Raw genomic sequence first — 18,048 nt, forward strand, 5'->3', positions numbered from 1 at the left:
GTCTCTCTGATCCTCCCTTTAGCATGCCTCTACCGTCCGGGTTCCTTAGGTTTTTCAGACCTTTGCTCTTTGGGGAAAAGATAATCTTAGAGATAGCAAAAAATCTTGCCTCAGGTCTGCTTACACACCAGGTATCTTTAGGAGTATTTGAAGATGTGTTAACTAAAAGCATGAATGGAGAATGTGGAGGTTTAGGAGGAAAATAATCTTTTGGGTCTTCTCTAAAGTTAGAGCTGTTAAAATATAAATCAGATTGACCACTTGTTTCAATTTAAATTGGTTGTTATGACATATAGATTGGAAATTAAAGCCAATTATTTTCTAAAGTAGTCATTTCTTCCCCTCTTTAACCCTGAAGAGAAAAGGGAAATTGGCTAATAGATAATTCATTTATAGAGATTAGATGTGACCCAAACTGCAAATCTGCTGGCTTCTCAACAATGTATTTAGAGTGGCTTTAATTTCACAGGTTCAATAAAATCAGCTGATAGGAAAATATCATGGAAGTTTTTTACACTAGGATTTTGTTGTTTAATAGAACCACTTCTGATCAAAGGACCTGGGATCAGATCCTGCCTTTTTAAATTCTAGTTAGAGACTTTGAACAAATTATTAAACCTGCAGGCCTTAGGTTTTTTTATTTGCTTAGTGGGAATAATGACCTATTAAATGTACAGTATGTGACAAGTACTTTGATTTACTGGGTATGATATAGTGAGAAAAGCAAGAGATTTGTAATCATTTAGACCTGGGTTTAATTCTTGACTTATGGACAAGTTTCTTAATCTCAAAAGATTTCTTGCCGTTTCTGAAATGGGAATGACATGTGCTTAGAAGACTATTGTGAGGATTAAATGGGATGATATGTACAAAACATTCAGTACAATGTTGGGCTCATTGTGAGCACTCATGTTAAGTGCCTCACGTAATAGATCAGTGTCAGAATGCAGCTGCTGGCTCCTTCCATGGTGACTTCTCCATCTTGGTTCATTCATTTTAAGTCTAGACCTGGCTTTCTCAAATTCTTGCCCTTGTTTTGTGGAAACCATTATCAAGTGATTAGAATTAGCACTTGGTTAATTCACTCAGCAACTGTGCTGCTCAGCAGCACAGTTAATTCACTCAGCACTGCACTAGCACAGAAGGGAAGGTAATAGATTGAAAATTGCCCTACTCTAAAGGAATTTATATTTTAATATGTATGTCAGTTCCCTATTGCTGCTGTAATGAATTTACTATTTGGTGGCTTAAAACAACACAAATTATCTTATGATTCTGGAGGTTGGAAGTCCAGAATCAGTTTCTCAGGGTGTGCAAGGTGTAAAATCAAGGTGTCAGCATGGCCAGGTCCTGTTGAGGCTCTGAGGGGAGAATGCTTAGCCTTTTTGGAGGCTGCCTGCATTCCTTGATTCACAGCCTGTTCCTCCATTTTCAAAACTGCCAGTGCAACCTCTCTGTCTTCATTGATTTCTGTGGTGTCTCTGTGTGCCTCCCTCTTATAAGGATACTTGTGAATAAGTTGGGCCTTGTGGGATAATCCTGGGAAACCTCCCCATCACCAGATTCTTAACTCAGATCTCGAGAATCTTTTACAGATAATGTATTTGCAGGTTCTAGGGATTCGGACTTTGATGTTGGGACTATTGTTGAGCCTAACACAGAGTGGGAGACCACAGTAATTTTGTCAGTGATGACTGCTCTGAAGAAAAACTACCTGGAGAGTGGTTGAGATGCTATGTTGGTTGTGTGTGTGTGTGTGTGTGTGTTGGGGAGGGGGTTGGGGTGTAAGGCAAAGCCCCTGGCAGGGGGCATTGAAATGGAAAAACTACCTGGAGAGTGGTTGAGATGCTATGTTGGTTGTGTGTGTGTGTGTTGGGGAGGGGGTTGGGGTGTAAGGCAAAGCCCCTGGCAGGGGGCATTGAAATGGAGTCTGTTTGTTGTAAGTAATTTGCCTGGATGCTTGATTTAGAGTTCTTTAAATGTTACTGATTATGTGAAAGTGAAAGTCGCTCAGTTGTGTCCAACTCTTTGTGAGTTCGTGGAATTCTCTAGGCCAGAATACTGGAGTGGGTTTAGCCTTTCGCTTCTCTTGGGGATCTTCCCAACCCACGGATCAAACCCAGGTCTCCCTCATTGCAGGCAGATTCTTTACCAGCTGAGCCACAAATGTTACTGTGCCCTTAAGTATTTCAGACACATGTTACCTGAAGGTCTAGATAACTGGTCATAGAGAATCAGTGTCCCAGGTTCTCCTGGAAGAAAGGTAGCACAGCCAGCGTCTCGACGACGTGAGCAGGAAGACAGTTCTTTGATTTATGCTCACCCCTTAGCATTACTGTAGGGTACTTTTCACCCAGCACCACCTATCAGCACTGATTAAAATTTCCTCTAGGCCAGCAGTTGACAATTTTTGTCCTGCAGAAAGTCAGATAGTAAATATTTTAAGCTTTGTGGCCCATATGGCCTCCTTGAAACAAATAAACCGCTCATGTTGCAGAAACAGCAGCCATAGACAGTTGCAACAGATGGGCCTGGCCTGTTTCCAGTAAGATGTTACTTAATGGATACTGAAATTCAAGTTTCATATAATTTTCATGTATCATGAAGTTTTACTCTTGATTTAATCTTCTTGCTTACAACTTTAAAATATTAAGAAGAACAATTCTTAGCTCAGGGACTGTTTAAAAAGAGAAAAAAAGAACTGCAGGCCTGCTAAATTTGCCCCTCAGACTGTAGTTTGCTAATTGCTGTCATAGGCTTTGGGGCCCACTGGGCTCTTCTAGAAAGTCTGTAGCATTTAAACCATCACTTAGTGTTATTTCTTTCCTGCCCCATGGTCATCCAAAGCACAGAGGCTTGACTACATCCCCTAGTGGATGCTGCAGTTTGTTGGCAGCAGCAGCTGATACAGTTTATATAACCATGCAGACAAGGAGCCCAGGCAGCAGAATTTAAGCAGTTTGCTCAGGCTCACATAAATAGCAGAGTCAAATTCAGATGTGGACTAAATCTGAGCTCCTAACCAATATGCTACACACCTGGTACCTTTTCTAGTGTTTTCCCACAGTTTTATTTTCATGATGAGAAAACTGAACTGAAGCCCAGCCTCTCAGTACATGTAACACAGCAGGAATGAGCACTCAGATCTTTTATTCTAAGAATGTTTTTGAACATCACATCACAGGCATGTGGAGTTGGCACTGGTGATGCCAGGATGAAAGAAAAGATGCTGTCCTTGTGGAGTTGATGGGATTGTGTGAAGATACCAGCAGGGGCCACAGGAGAGGAGCCAGTCTGCCGTCAGCTAAAGGCTTCCAGCTAAATCTTGAAGGACAGGAAGTGGCTGGGGTGGAACAGTCTTCACTGAGTGCTCTGAGAACCTGTATTAATGCAGTTGTGAGAAGAAAAAGATCATGTTGTTTGGGACCCTTAGGGAAACAATGGAAGGAATAGTCTTATGTTGGGATCTTCAGATATTGGTAAAAGAACCTAAAGGGATGCTTTAGAAAGGGTGATATTTTGTTTACATTGAATAGAAATAATATAACCTGCCATCAATGTACTGGATCAGAATTTGGTGTGAAGAGGGCATTTCAGGTGAGCGGTGATGCAGGGAAGTGTAGAGGATAATGTCTGCAAAACACCAGAGCTTTTTGACTTAGCCCCTTGGGCAGGCAGATTCCCTTTTGTAGGAAGGGGAGAATTAGTGAATGTAGGGATTTTTCCTTCCAGCCACTGTGCTATAACATGCATTATCTCAAACTCAGTAGTTGAGAGGGCGTGCGTATTTTACAAAATGTAAAAACACACTACCAAGGATTAGGTGATAGCCAAGATCACCCAGCCTTGAGAATGATAGAGCTGTTATTTTAACCCAGGTTAGTTCAACACCAGAGCTCATGTATAATGGATAAAAAACCAAAGACCAGTATACGTCTGACCAAAGGGTAGAGTCGTGTTTAGGGGGAGAATCAGTCAGTATCAGTTAAATTCAGTTGCTCAGTCGTGTCCAACTCGTTTGCGACCCCAAGTCTGCAGCACGCCAGACTTCCCCGTCCATCACCAATTCATGGAGCTTGCCCAGACTGATGTCCACTGAGTCGGTGATGCCATCCAACCATCTCATCCCGCCATCATTCCCTTCTCCTCCTGCCTTCAGTCTTTCCCAACATCAGGGTCTTTTCCAGTGAGTCAGTTCTTCGCATCAGGTGGCCAAAGTATTGGAGTTTCAGCTTCAGCGTCAGTCCTTCCAATGAATGTTCAGGGTTGATTTCCTTTAGGATGGACTGGTTAGATCTTGCAGTCCAAGGGACTGTCAAGAGTGTTCTCCAACACCATAGTTCAAAAGCATCAATTCTTTGACCCTCAGCTTTCTTTATAGTCCCAACTCGTACATCCATACGTGACTACTGGAAAAGCCATAGCTTTGACTAGATGGACCTTTGTTGGCAAAGTAATATCTCTGCTTTTTAATATGCTCTCTAGGTTGGTCATAGCTTTTCTTCCAAGGAGCAAGCATCTTTTAATTTCATGGCTGCAGTCACCATCTTCAGTGATATTGGAGCCTGATTTTGTAGGGGGAGAATAAAGATGACTTACTCTAATTTTAAAGAAATCTTAATTGCTTTCCGTATTGTGCCTTTCTGGGGAGTCTGGAGCAGTGTTTACTAGGGGTGGGGTAGAGGAAAGGCATTGAGAGGCAGATGGAAGAATGTCCGTTTTTTTGTTTTTTTGTTTTTTTTTTTTTGTGTGTGAAAGCTTTTTTTATTTTTTTTTATTTTTTATTTTTTATTTTTTTTAAATATTATTTTATTAGTTGGAGGCCAATCACTTTACAACATTTCAGTGGGTTTTGTCATACATTGACATGAATCAGCCATATAGTTACACGTATTCCCCATCCCGATCCCCCCTCCCACCTCCCTCCCCACCCGACTCCTCAGGGTCCTCCCAGGGCACCAGGCAAGAGCACCTGACTCATGCATCCCACCTGGGCTGGTGGTCCGTTTCACCATAGATAGTATACATGCTGTTCTTTCAAAACATCCCACCCTCACGTTCTCCCCCAGAGTTCAAAAGTCTGTTCTGTACTTCTGTGTCTCTTTTTCTGTTTTGCATATAGGGTTATCGCCACCATCTATCTAAATTCCGTATATATGTGTTAGTATACTGTAATGTTCTTTATCTTTCTGGCTTACTTCACTCTGTATAATGGGCTCCAGTTTCATCCATCTCATTAGAACTGATTCAAATGAATTCTTTTTAACGGCTGAGTAATATTCCATGGTGTATATGTACCACAGCTTCCTTATCCATTCATCTGCTGATGGGCATCTAGGCTGCTTCCATGTCCTGGCTATTATAAACAGTGCTGCGATGAACATTGGGGTGCACGTGTCTCTTTCAGATCTGGATTCCTCAGTGTGTATGCCTAGAAGTGGTATTGCTGGGTCAGAATGTCCGTTTTGTAAGCTTCACCAACAGCTGCTGGGAAGAGGAGGGTATATGTTTACATCTCTGTGGGTAGTTCTCAAAATGTGGTCCAGATCCCCACCCCCACTCTTACCCCTTCAAGTAGTCCTTTAGGTCAAAATTATCTTAATAGTAACTTGCTCTTTGTCTTTTTCACTCTGATTCTCTGAAAACTCTGCCATGGAGTTTTCCAGAGGTTACAGAGCAGGCGATGTGGTGCAGCAGACTGAACACAAAAAAGATGTGCACTGTCTGTTATCAACAGACATCAGAGAATTATGAAGATATAAAATAATACCACTTTTCTCACTAATTAAAAATAAAAGTTTTTAATCAGCTGTTTATGTTTGTAACAGTAATGTTTTTATTTAAATTTTAAAGATATTTTAATAGTTTACATATTTTTATATTTAAGATATTCAAATTTTTTTCTTAGTTTTATTTTCTAGTATTCAAAGCCCCACACACATTATTCAAAGCGCTTTGTGGGAAATCCTAAGTAATTTAAGGTTCTAAAGGCATCTTGAGACTGAAAGTTTGAGAACTCCTGTTCTTTATCAGCTGTTCTGGTCAGTGGCCACTGTTTCTAGCAATTGTAATTGGAGAATGGGGGACATTTTTCTCCCATCTCTCCTTACCCCATCTGTGTGCTTCTTCCTTATGCTGTAGAGAAGGAGATGTCTGTCTGTCTGTCTGTCTTACATCTCAGGTGGGCAACCTCTTCCTTAGAATTGAGTGACAGCAACTTCAGTTTTAAGTTGGACTATAATTTTAAAACATCATGTGTAGTTCTGGGGTCAGCTGAATACCTCAATTCCCTGTCCTTCTGATTTTACTGTACAGAATTAAAAATATTCAGGTTAGCCCAAAGCTTTCTTTGTAAAATTGGTGCACTGGTTGATACAATTTTTCTTAAACTTAAACCATAGGAACCCAGGTCTGATACAGAATTTCAGTAGAGAGCAGATCATGAAGGTTGGTGGAGGGAGCATGCTTTTCAGCATGACAGTTTCATGCAATTGTTTTATTCAATAGTAGAGGAAGTAGTTATAGGAACTGGGTGGTTTTTATTTAGGCAGCCAGTGATTGTGTTCTGGCACCATCTGTGTTAAGTGCAATGCAGATAAAATGAGGCTTAGATTAAAAATGGTTATTTTCCCAGAAGAACATCTAGCTTCATTTATTTGTTAATTCTTCTAAAGCAGCGAGTCAGCCCTTATGCTGTGAGATCAGCTAGAGGGAGTAACACTTACGACCTGAAGCTCATATGGATCCTTTGATCTGAAGGGCTGTTTTTCTCCCCACAGTGCCTTGCATTGGAGGAGGAAGCTCGCCATAATGCCAGTCGATGCACACTGGCTGTGTTTACCAACCTTTCATGTTAGGCCTTTTGTGCAGACGGTCAGGATGGTGCGGTCCTGCCCCTGCTGTTGCTGGTTCCCGGGTGTCCTCCCTTTAGTCCCTGAGCTGCCCTGCACACCTGCTGCACTGCCTGCGGGCAGCCACAGTGCCGTACCGCCTCCACCTTTTCACACCGCACCCCCTTCCGCATCCCAAGCATCCTCTTCTCCTGACCCTAAGCTCTGCCTTTTGCCCCCCACATCTGATGGTAGGCAGGAGGAAAATGTGCAGTCTGGGCTGGTAAGTCTCCGGGCTTTTTTCTGATTACGAATGTTAAAACTTGATTTAAAAATTTTTTGTGTGTATTTGGTAACAGCTGTTCCAATCATTCTCTGATGTTAGATTTTTGTTTTAATAAGAAATGTTTAATAAGAAATTTTAAATGCATTACCAAAACAGTGTTTCACCCAAATGTGAACTGTAAGTAGTGTGTTTTAAAACTGGTAGAATCATGTTAATGTATGACAAAAACCACTACAATATTGTAAAGTAATTAGCCTCCAACTAATAAAAATAATTTTAAAAAAAGGCAAAAAAACCCCACAAAAAACTAGTAGAATCAAAGGATTTTGTAAAATTAAAAATTTATATTATAAATGCCAAATATATGGAAAGTAAATATAGGTAACTTCATGCATAGGCAGATTAAATAAATGAGCTTTAAAGGTCACTTATTTATTTAAATACCGCCCCCCCCCGCCCCTGTTTATTTAAAATGTCTTATGAAAGCAGGAACTTTTAACTTTTCCTGCAGGGTAAATGGCAGTTAATGATTTTCTTCTGAGTTTCTGGATTTTATGCTTTACCTAAACAGTGTAGAAAAATAAATACTTGGCTAACTTGTTTCAGTTGCCGTTTGCAGGGTCCTATCTTACTCTATAACCTTAGTATATTCATTATTCTACCTTTGACTAGAAAGTATAAATGTTTGCCAAATTGTATTGAGTCTACTAAAAACATATAGTACAGGTGTTTTTAAAACCTGATTTAAAGCATAGTTTAAAAATTCTAGGAAAAAAGAGCTGACCAAACTTAACTCAGGGGAAAGCTCATTCTTTGGGCCGTCAGGACCTTAGGTTCCTGTCCTCTGCAGACAGGCTGCAGTAGCTGTCGCCACGTGGAGGGGCGTGAGGACAGCCCTACCACAGCGCAGGCGACTGGTCCCCACTCGGGGGAAGGGTGAACTTTCCCATTGTGTGCTGCGATGGGTCAGACTGCGTTTCTCCTTTGGAAGTGCCTTCTCTTTTTCTTCAAGGAAGGGTCCTTTCACAGAACTTTCCAGACATTGTTGCTTTTGAGTTAAATTGTTTTCTCTTCCATTGTTTTTCTTCTTTAGGCTTCTCAGGAAAGCAGGCTTCAAAGTCCAGTGAAAATGAATGGCTCCGAGGATCTCCCGGAGCCCTATGACTACGACCTCATCATCATTGGAGGGGGTTCTGGAGGACTGGCAGCAGCCAAGGCAAGGCTCCTTGTGTGTCTTGGGATATGGGGAAAGTAGTCAGATCCTTACAACTGTAATCTGCATTTTTTTATAGAGCTATCCTTGTTTAATTTTTACATTGGAGTTGCACTAATCATCTTGGTATATGAAATTCTCAGGTATTACTAATTGGTTATGCTTTAGACATTATAACTGTGTTAAAATAGCATTGATTTTTAGTGGTCCATTTCCATTCCATCATGTTAACCATTCCAACTTATTTTAATAATTTATTTTCCAGGAGGCAGCCAAATATGACAAGAAGGTGATGGTTCTGGATTTTGTCACTCCAACCCCTCTTGGAACTAGATGGGGTAAGCTTTTAAGATACCTTAGAAGTGAATTTGTAGGAGCAGATTTTTCCCTGGCTTTGGTTTGAATGACTTCTAAAATCCAATTTTGAAATTAAATAAATTAAAAAAAATAAACGAAACACCTCCCTCTTTCACATGTGCTAGGTCAGAATGGACTCCAGTTAAATGTTGAATACTCAGGTTCCTTGGCACAGAGTCCAGATAATACAGAACCATGTCCACAGTTGTTTTGATGATTTAAAGATAAATATTTGAGTAACTTAGTATATTTAGGGGCTTAATCAGTGAAAGTTTAAACTCTTCCTGGATTTCTGTTTCAAATCTGTCTCTTGTGTCCAATGAGAACTGGAATTAGATACCTTAATGGATAGCCCTTGCTTCTTCTTAGTCTTGGTGAATTCTGTGTTCATTATTTATTTATTCAATAAATATTTATTGAACACTTACTATGAACGAGGACTGTGGAGATATAGCAGTGAATGCATAGACCTGAAGTTCCTGCTTCTGTGGAGTTTACATTCTCATGGAAGACAAAAGATGAACAAGAACTTTACCGATTGTGATATATGGTACTGAAAAAGTTACTTGGTGGAATAGAGAGGAACTGGGTAAAGAAAGGAATTTTAACTTTGAGACTGTTATCAGTGGTGATCTCTGAAGAGGTGGCTTTTAGATGAAGAATAAGAGAGTAACAATGAGCCAGCCCTGCCAAAAGCTGAGGAAGAATCTTCCAGGCAACTTTCCTCTTTCTCACAAAAAGGCACGTACAAAGGCCCTGGGGTAGGTTTGGTGGTTGTGGCATGGTTAGTAGAAGCTGGAGCTAAGATTGGAGAGGAAGGCAGGTGTCAGACTGTACAGGTCCTTGTGGACCAAGATGAGGGATTTGGCCCAAAATATGCACTATAGCACGTTGATTATTTTGAATTAAAATTACTTAAGAAATGACCAGTGGGACACTCTGGCCCTCCTTTCTGTTGCCTGAAAGCAGGAAAATCCATCACATGAAAGGTACACTCCCTAAATCAGGAAGTAGAAAGACACCCTTATTACAATACATAGGGAATTCAGGGCTGAGAAGCCTAATGTATAGAAAACTGTTACTTCTTTACCCATTATCCCAAACCCATACTCTGTTTTCATTCTTAAATAATTGAGCACTCAAAACATCAGTTTCTTTGTCCTGTCAGTTCCTCACAATGTATTATTTCTTTGTCTAAAAAATAGAAAAGCTGTCTCTTTTGGCTACTTCTTAGGTCCCATTTCTATGAAAGCATCAGGTGCACAAATTACAATGTATTTCTTTCTCCTGTTGATCTGTCTTATGTCAGGTTTGTTTGCCCAACCACAAAAACTGAAGAGGGGTAGACGGGGAAGTTTCCCTCTCCCTTATAATGGTAATAACTGTTGGCCCTTTTCTTTGGAGGATTGTACATCAGGCTATAAAATGATTTTGCAATGCTTTTGCAGGTCTTGGAGGAACGTGTGTGAATGTGGGTTGCATACCTAAAAAACTGATGCACCAAGCAGCGTTGTTAGGACAAGCCCTACGAGACTCTCGAAACTACGGGTGGAACGTCGAGGAGACGGGTATGTGGGGGAAGCTTCTCTTCCATTTGTGCTTTTGAGGGGCTTGAGCTGGGATCTTGCCGTGCACCATCCATTCTTACGAGACTAGCATACAACCTGGAAGTCGTTTCCATCGTTTGTTTTTTTAATGGATAAAATCAGTGTGGTTAAAAAAAAACCAGTGTGGTTATCCTGTGTCTTGTTGGCTGTGTAATAACTATTAACGGTAAGAACAGATATTGTACGTGGAGTAACTTTTTATAACAGAAAGCCAGAATTCTTTCAAAGAAATTCTCATAATTCTAGAGTGTCCTATGGGAATGCAAATACGTTTGCTTTCCCTTGAAGCTGTTATTTTTCTCACATCCAAGAAGTCTTGTTTCATGAGCTGATATTTGGGAGGGTTATTTGTTGAGAAGGGGGTTTTGTTGGATTAAAAATAATTAGAGTACCATGGAAACCACATCCTTTTCTCTTGCCCAACAAAAAGGCAGTGAGGAGACTCAACCTAATGGAACATGAATTTATCGCATAATCTGCTGGTGGTCTACCTCTCTTCCCGCTTCTATCCCCCACCCTGCAGGTTATTTACTCCCATGTCTGAGTGCCTGAGTCTGCCCTTGGTCCACTCTATGCCTTCCTGGGAGCCTACGTCAGTGTACCCAGTTCACAGCAGAATGTCCTTTAGTTAATGAGTTAGATTTTTTCAGTAGACTTTTCAGAAATCCTCCTGGTGAAGTTACATAATATTACTATTGCTCACCCACTATTTGCACTTGGTTCTGTGCCGGGGAAGTATATAAATAAATAATACGAATCTCTAGATACACAGGTTCTGTTTTCATCGACACGCTGATATCATTGATGTACCAGCTAAGTACCCTGGGTGCCCAGAGGTGGGGTCAGTAAATGATTTAAGAGGTGACTGGAGATGACTTTCTAGATGTTGTGTCCTTGACAATAAGCAGAGGAGCGGATAGTTCATTTAGACAGTAAGAAGAAAAGGAACAAGGTTCACACTTGGAGAATAGTAAATACGTTGGTGTCTCTAGAGCAGGGAGCATGTGGGAACATAAAGCAGACAGTTGCTGTGGGCTGAATGCCCTGGGCGGTTTGGGATGAGGGTAGGAGGAGGAATTTGGACCAGCTTCCCGAGCTGCAGTTGTGCTGAGGGCAGGTGGGACCAGATGTTTCATGGTTCTTGGGATAGCAGGAAGAAGAGGGGAGAGGAGGTAAAGACCATAGCTGTAGCAGAGAGGAAGCTCCCATCTTTCCTCAATACCCACCTCATGGCTTCACTGGGGTCCTGCAGGTCAGGAGTCATGTTAAAGTCAGATCATTTTCCTTATTCTCCATTCCATCTTATTGCAGTACGTATATGAGCCTGCTGTCCCTGGAGGGGGATCCTGTTGTTCCATTTGACAGACAAGCAGACCGGAGCTCTGGGGGGTGAAGTGGTGCCCCCATATCATAGCTAAGAAATTGGCAGCACTAGGGCTTCCCTGGTGCTCAGCTGGTAAAGAATCTGCCTGCAATGTAGGAAACCCTGGTTTGATTGCTAGGTCAGGAAGATCCCCTGGAGAAGGGATAAGCTACCCACTCCAGTGTTCTTGGGCTTTCCTGATGACACAGATGGTAAAGAATCTGCCTGCAATGCAGGAGACCTAGGTTTGATCCCTGGGTTGGGAAGATCCCCCGGAGGAAAGCATGGCAACCCACTCTGGTATTCTTGCCTGGAGAATCCCGATGGACAGAGGAGCCTGGCGGGCTACAGTCCATGGGGTCACAAAGAGTCGGACACGACTGAGCGACTCAGCACAGCACAGAGTTTAGATTGAAGTCTCTCTGACTTCAAAACACATGGGATTTACACATGTGGTCTTCCTTCAGCCCTCATGTCTTCAGTGGCAACTCCTCTAGGGGACCAGGGTTTTGGGAGCTGTTGTAGAAGCTAGTACTCTCAGAGCTTTTGACCTTGGTCTGTGTGTACCTCTCCTCACCATTCTCTCCCCAAAAGGGGCAAGTTCTGTGTGCAGGCCACACTTGAATTTCCCTTCTGGGTCTTCGGGAGAAAAACCCAAGAACCACTCATTTTATTTGCTAACCACTTTCATAAGATCTGAACCACCCCTGTCCTTTCACACATACTCTTTACCAGTATTCTCAGGGAGACTTCATTCCCTGGGGCCCCCCGGGTAAGATCCTTCCTTCCCCTCATTGAAGTATAGGTTAGAGTAGACAGATATGGGTGGTAATTCTGACTTTGCTGTTTACTGCCTGTGTGGTGAGGATTAAATACAATTCAGTTCAGTTGCTCAGTTGTGTCTGACTCTTTGTGACCCCGTGGACTGCAGCATACCAGGCCTCCCTGTCCATCACCAACTCCTGGAGTTTACTCAAACTCGTGTCCATTGAGTCGGTGATGCCATCCAACCGTCTTTCAATCTTTCCCAGCATCAGGGTCTTTTCCAATGAGTCGGTTCTTCACATCAGGTGGCCAAAGTCTTGGAGTTTCAGCTTCAGCATCAGTCCTTCCAGTGAATATTCAGGACTGATTTCCTTTAGGATGGGCTGGTTTGACCTCCTTGCAGTCCAAGGGACTCTGAAGAGTTTTCTCCAATACCACAGTTCAAAAGCATCAATTCTTCCGCACTCAGCTTTCTTTATAGTTCAGCTCTCACATCCATACATGACTACTGGAAAAACCATAGCTTTGACTAGATGGACCTTTGTTGGCAAAGTAATGTCTCTGCTTTTTAATATGCTGTCTAGGTTGGTCATAGCCTTTCTTCCAAGGATCAAGTGTCTTTTAATTTCATGGCTGCAGTCACCATCTGCAGTGATTTTGGAGCCCAGAAAAATAAAGTCAGCCACTGTTTCCATTGTTTCCCCATCTATTTGCCATGAAGTGATGGGACCAGATGCCGTGATCTTAGTTTTCTGAATGTTGAGTTTTAAGCCAACTTTTTCACTCTCCTCTTTCACTTTCATCAAGAGGCTTTTTAGTTCCCTCTTCATTTTCTGCCATAAGGGTGGTGTCATCTGCTTATCTGAGGTTATTGATATTTCTCCCAGCAATCTTGATTCTAGCTTGTGCTTCTTCCAGCCCAGCGTTTCTCATGATGTACTCTGCATAGAAGTTAAATAAGCAGGGTGACAGTATACATCCTTGACATACTCCTTTCCCTATTTGGAACCAGTCTGTTGTTCCGTATCAGTTCTAACTATTGCTTCCTGACCTGCATGTCGATTTCTCAAGAGGCAATCAGGTGGTCTGGTATTCCCATCTCTTTAAGAATTTTCCAGAGTTTGTGGTGATCCACAAAGTCAAAGGCTTTTTAGATACAATTGTGTGATTAAAATACCTGCCAGCCTTAGTTTCAGTCCCTTCCTCCTCACTTGCTTCTTCTAATTTTTCCCTTCAGTGTCAGCCAGTTGGCGTAGACTCTGCCCAGCACTTTTCTTGGTTCTTTGTTTAATGGGTTGTAGGGAAACATCTATGGATATTTAGGAATTTGTATGTTTGAACCAATTTATTTCCCTCAAAGAGAAGGACATGTAACAAGAATACTAATCTGAAAAAGTCTAGAGTGTATTGGAAAATGTATGGTTGTTCCAAGCAATATTTGATTTATGCAGGTAATATAATTTCCATATAGTGTCTTCTTCATAGTGAATGTCAGTGGCCCTTTAATTTCAATAATAATTCTGGGGAGCTACAGCTCATGATCATTAAAATGTTGTTAATTCATTTAAGGTCTCATACTTAAATTGGTATGTAGTTCATGTTAGCTTTAAACTGTCAACTCAAGAAAAATGAAGTAGGTGGAACAGAATAGCTTAGTTTGGTAAGAAAGGTAGGACAGTACATGTAACAGGTCTTTAGAATCTTTAAGAGATAAGTATAGGCCTCTGCAGAATAAATTTTAATAACAGGGTCAGCAAAGTATAATTCTAGTAAGTTCAGTAATCAAGTGGGTGATGAAATATAACTTGGTGAATTGACCAATCTTCTTTCCAGCAAAAGAATGTGTTTATAGTGGTCATATAACAATAATAAGAACTGGTTTTACTTATTTACCCTGACTTTATTTCTAAATTATGTAAGAAACTAATAAATGTACAGAGATGAGGTGATAAAGCAGCCACTACCCGTGTCCTGCAGCTCTGCACGGTAAAATCAGCGGGAGCTCTCTGAATTTTAAAACGTAAACCAACTCAAAAGTTATCTTACTTGTGTATCTCTAGAGAAGTTACGTATTCAACTAGTTTAACTGTTTTAGCGCTTTCGTGTTCCTTCCCCTTTTCCAGATTTTAAGATAGAAATATATATCTTCGTATTTTTATACCTTACACCTCTTGTGTATCTATGTCAGGGACAGTGATCCCAAAGTCTCTGATGGGAGATGTGCCCTCTGTTTAAATCCCTTCCCTTTTCCTAAGTGGAAGCGTGGTGGCTTCTTTATTGTTGTCTCATTAGTCCTTGTGCCTTCTGAAGCAAGCTTTGGCCTCTCTGTGGGGACCAGAGCTGGGTGCTGTGGGAGTGGCTGGCCTGACCTGCCAGGATCCACCACCCAGGGAGCAGTCATCGCCTCCCTCATTTTTGTGCTCAAGTGTTGGTGGTGAAGGATACAGTGGACTCAGACAAACATTTTATCATTAGATCTTTGAGGGAGAAAGAAACTTGGAGGTATATTTTTCCAATGAGAAGCCCCTAGAGGCTGCTGCTCCGTGTTCCCAGGAGATGAGGCGTGAATGCTTATTTTGCATTTTTCAAATAGAAACACATCTAATCTCATGGCCTTGACCAAAGAACAGTGCTTCTGTTTTCTTGGAAGACTGTCTTCTTTGACACTGCAAATAGCTCTGAGCGTGGTGAGGGAGGAAAGGCCCTTTGGACCCGGACCAGGCAGCACAGCTGAATCTGTCTGGTGATGGGGTGGGAGGCGGGGGGAAGGGGGTGACATGTCCAGGACTCAGCCTGCGATCTGCTCTTCTGAAAGCTCCAAGATGAGACTGTGATAAGAAAAAAATTACGTGAGCTCAATTATGTAAACTGGAGGGAGTGGTCCTTTCTGGAAGATTTACTGGCTTCGTATTTTCTTCAGATATATGTTTGAATTCTCTTGTGCTCAAGAATTAAAATGTACCTTTTAAAAAATTGAGCATTTGTGAAATTTTAGGATCCCATTGTCCTTAGAGAGAAAGCACAATTATGGATTTGCAGTTGGGGGCTTGCAGAGTTTCTGGATGCAGGTATTCTCCTACCATACTCAGCTGACGGTTCACAAACAGTGGGTCTGCGCTGCTGTGAGTTCCCGTGTAGCTCTGGGCAGGTCATCCATCCATCTTATTTCCCTGTGTATATACTGGAAGGAATTTGTGCCCTTTCAGGGTATTTGAGGTAGAAGTGAGCAGGTGCAGTGAAGATAAAAGGATGCTAGTAGCTCTGTTAGTCTGAATACTGATGTTGAACCTAGGGGTGTATGGTAGTGGGGGGCGGTTCAGGAGCATGAGAAAATTGGCTTAAGACCCAGTTGCCAGGGTGGGCATAAGGGCGCACCCATGTGAAATACAGTCCTTGCCTAGGTAGCTGGAATCAGCATTGCAGAGGCTCAGCATTAGGTTACAGCTGGTGGACCAGGCCAGTGGAATCAGGAATCCTGGGGGAGGTGCTGGGCTGTGCCAGTGGGTGGTCTCTGTAGGAACGGGAAGTGTCCAGGTGGTATAAGAATGCAGGGGATTTGGGGCATTACTGGAAAGCAGGGCAGCCCTGGAGAACTGGGGTTCCGGGTATGTAACCACCCACAGTCCAACAGGGATCCAGTTACCCCCAGCAGCATGTAAAGTAGGAATTTGGATTTTGTGAGACTGAAACTCAGTTCTCAGAATGAAATGCAAGACCAGGACCATAGGAGCAGCTAGAGTATCTTGATGCTGAATCCCAGAGTAGTGGGCTGCAGCTTTTTTCATTTCTTCTGCCTGAGCATAACCACACTAGAGATTGGTGCCTGCCTACTGTACCTGAGGATGAAGAGACTTTGGTAGAGAAAAGGGGTTTGAGGAGTTTGGAAATCACATGGGGCCTAACAGTTACAAAGCTTGTCACTAACAGTAGAATTAGTGTTGAATTAGGTCTAATCATTGAATTTCTGTCATTGAAGTAATTTTTTTTGTACAGTTACTTAGTCGTAACTGTGTCTTCTTTTCGAATATGTTATCTTTTATAGAATTGGCAGAGCAGAATCCACTTAGTACTTCTACCACTGTAAAATTTCAGAGTGAATCCTGCCTTTGATTTTGTTCCTCCCTGGGGGTGTTATTGGCACACTGTGCTGGACAGCTCCTAGTTGTAAGGAACCAAGGTGGAGGAGGATCGTTAGCATCACTGGACCTACCTGTCAGTTCAGTCTCTCAGTCATGTCCGACTCTTTGAGACCCCATGGATTGCACCACGCCAAGCTTCTCTGTCCATCACCAACTCCCGGAGCTTGCTCAGACTCATGGCCATCGAGTTGGTGATGCCATCCAACCATCTCATCCTCTGTCATCCCCTTCTCCTCCCTCCTTCAATCATTTCCAGCATCAGGGTCTTTTCTAAGGAGTTAGTTCTTGCATCAGGTGGCCAAAGTATTGGAGTTTCAGCTTCAGCATCACTCCTTCCAATGAATATTCAGGACTGACTTCCTTTAGGATTGACTGATTGGATCTCCTTGCAGTCCAAGGGACTGTCAAGAGTGTTCTCCAACACCACAGTTCAAAAACATAAATTTGGTGCTCAGCTTTCTTTATAGTCCAACTCTCACATCCATACATGACTACTGGAAAAACCATAGCTTTGACTAGATGGACCTTTGTTGGCAAAATAATGTCTCTGCTTTTTAATATGCTCTCTAGGTTGGCCATGGCTTTTCTTCCAAGGATCAAGTGTCTTTTAATTTCATGGCTGCAGTCACCATCTGCAGTGATTTTGGAGCACCCAAAAATAAAGTCTGCCACTTTTCTACTATTTCCACATATATTTGCCATGAAGTGATGGGACCAGATGCCATGATCTTAGTTTTCTAAATGTTGAGTTTTAAGCCAACTGTTTCACTCTCCTGTTTCACTTTCTTCAAGAGGCTCTTTAGTTCTTCTTTGCTTTCTGCTATAAGGGTTGTGTCATCTGCATATCTGAGGTTATTGTTATTTCTCCCGACAATCTTGATTCCTACTTGCATCAGAGTGACAACCGAAACCACTACCAATAAAAGCACCACTGATAAAACCACATCTGGGATTTACTTAAAATATTCTAGTTAAAAAGAAGATGTGTTATGTAATGAGATTGATTAAATGTTGGTAGTTGTTAAATTGATAGTTTTCTAAAGGGAAAAAATACTTGAAAAGGTTGTTTATGTGCTTGAAGTGAAGGACTTGCTGTTTCAGACCAGTTCTGGGAACTGATGTTTGTCAGGCAGTTGAGAGGCTGAGCACGGTGTCCGTCTTTCTTGTGCAGTTAAACATGACTGGGAGAGAATGACAGAGGCGGTCCAGAACCACATTGGCTCTCTCAACTGGGGCTACCGCGTGGCTCTGCGGGAGAAAAAGGTCACCTACGAGAACGCCTACGGGGAGTTTGTGGGGCCTCACAGGATTAAGGTAAGCGTGTGACTGCCTCAGAAGGTTTTTTGGTTTCGTATCTTTAAGCTTTTGTTGGGGGAGGAAAAGTGAAGGTGACTATCCTATTAAAAACATTAGTGACCCAGACTGTCCAGTTGGGTGATTTTGCGGTCACTTCTTAGGGACTTTCTCTTGTGGTGTAGTGAAGGATAA

At 42.1% G+C, this 18,048-nt stretch overlaps 1 protein-coding gene across 4 annotated transcripts in view; it reads left to right on the forward strand.

The window, feature by feature from the left end:
- Positions 1-18,048, forward strand: part of TXNRD1 (thioredoxin reductase 1) — a 59,627-nt gene that overhangs the window by 15,581 nt on the left and 25,998 nt on the right. For all 4 annotated transcript variants that reach the window (XM_065938222.1, XM_065938240.1, XM_065938249.1 and 1 more), the window contains 4 exons: positions 8,210-8,332; positions 8,595-8,667; positions 10,135-10,254; positions 17,732-17,874. In XM_065938222.1, coding sequence (XP_065794294.1) covers positions 8,246-8,332; positions 8,595-8,667; positions 10,135-10,254; positions 17,732-17,874 — 423 coding nt within the window. In that variant the 5' untranslated portion in view covers positions 8,210-8,245. The remainder of the gene's footprint in view (positions 1-8,209; positions 8,333-8,594; positions 8,668-10,134; positions 10,255-17,731; positions 17,875-18,048) is intronic.

Source organism: Muntiacus reevesi, chromosome 1 (assembly GCF_963930625.1).
Source record: "Muntiacus reevesi chromosome 1, mMunRee1.1, whole genome shotgun sequence".
In the NCBI taxonomy this organism is placed as follows: Eukaryota; Metazoa; Chordata; class Mammalia; order Artiodactyla; family Cervidae; genus Muntiacus; species Muntiacus reevesi.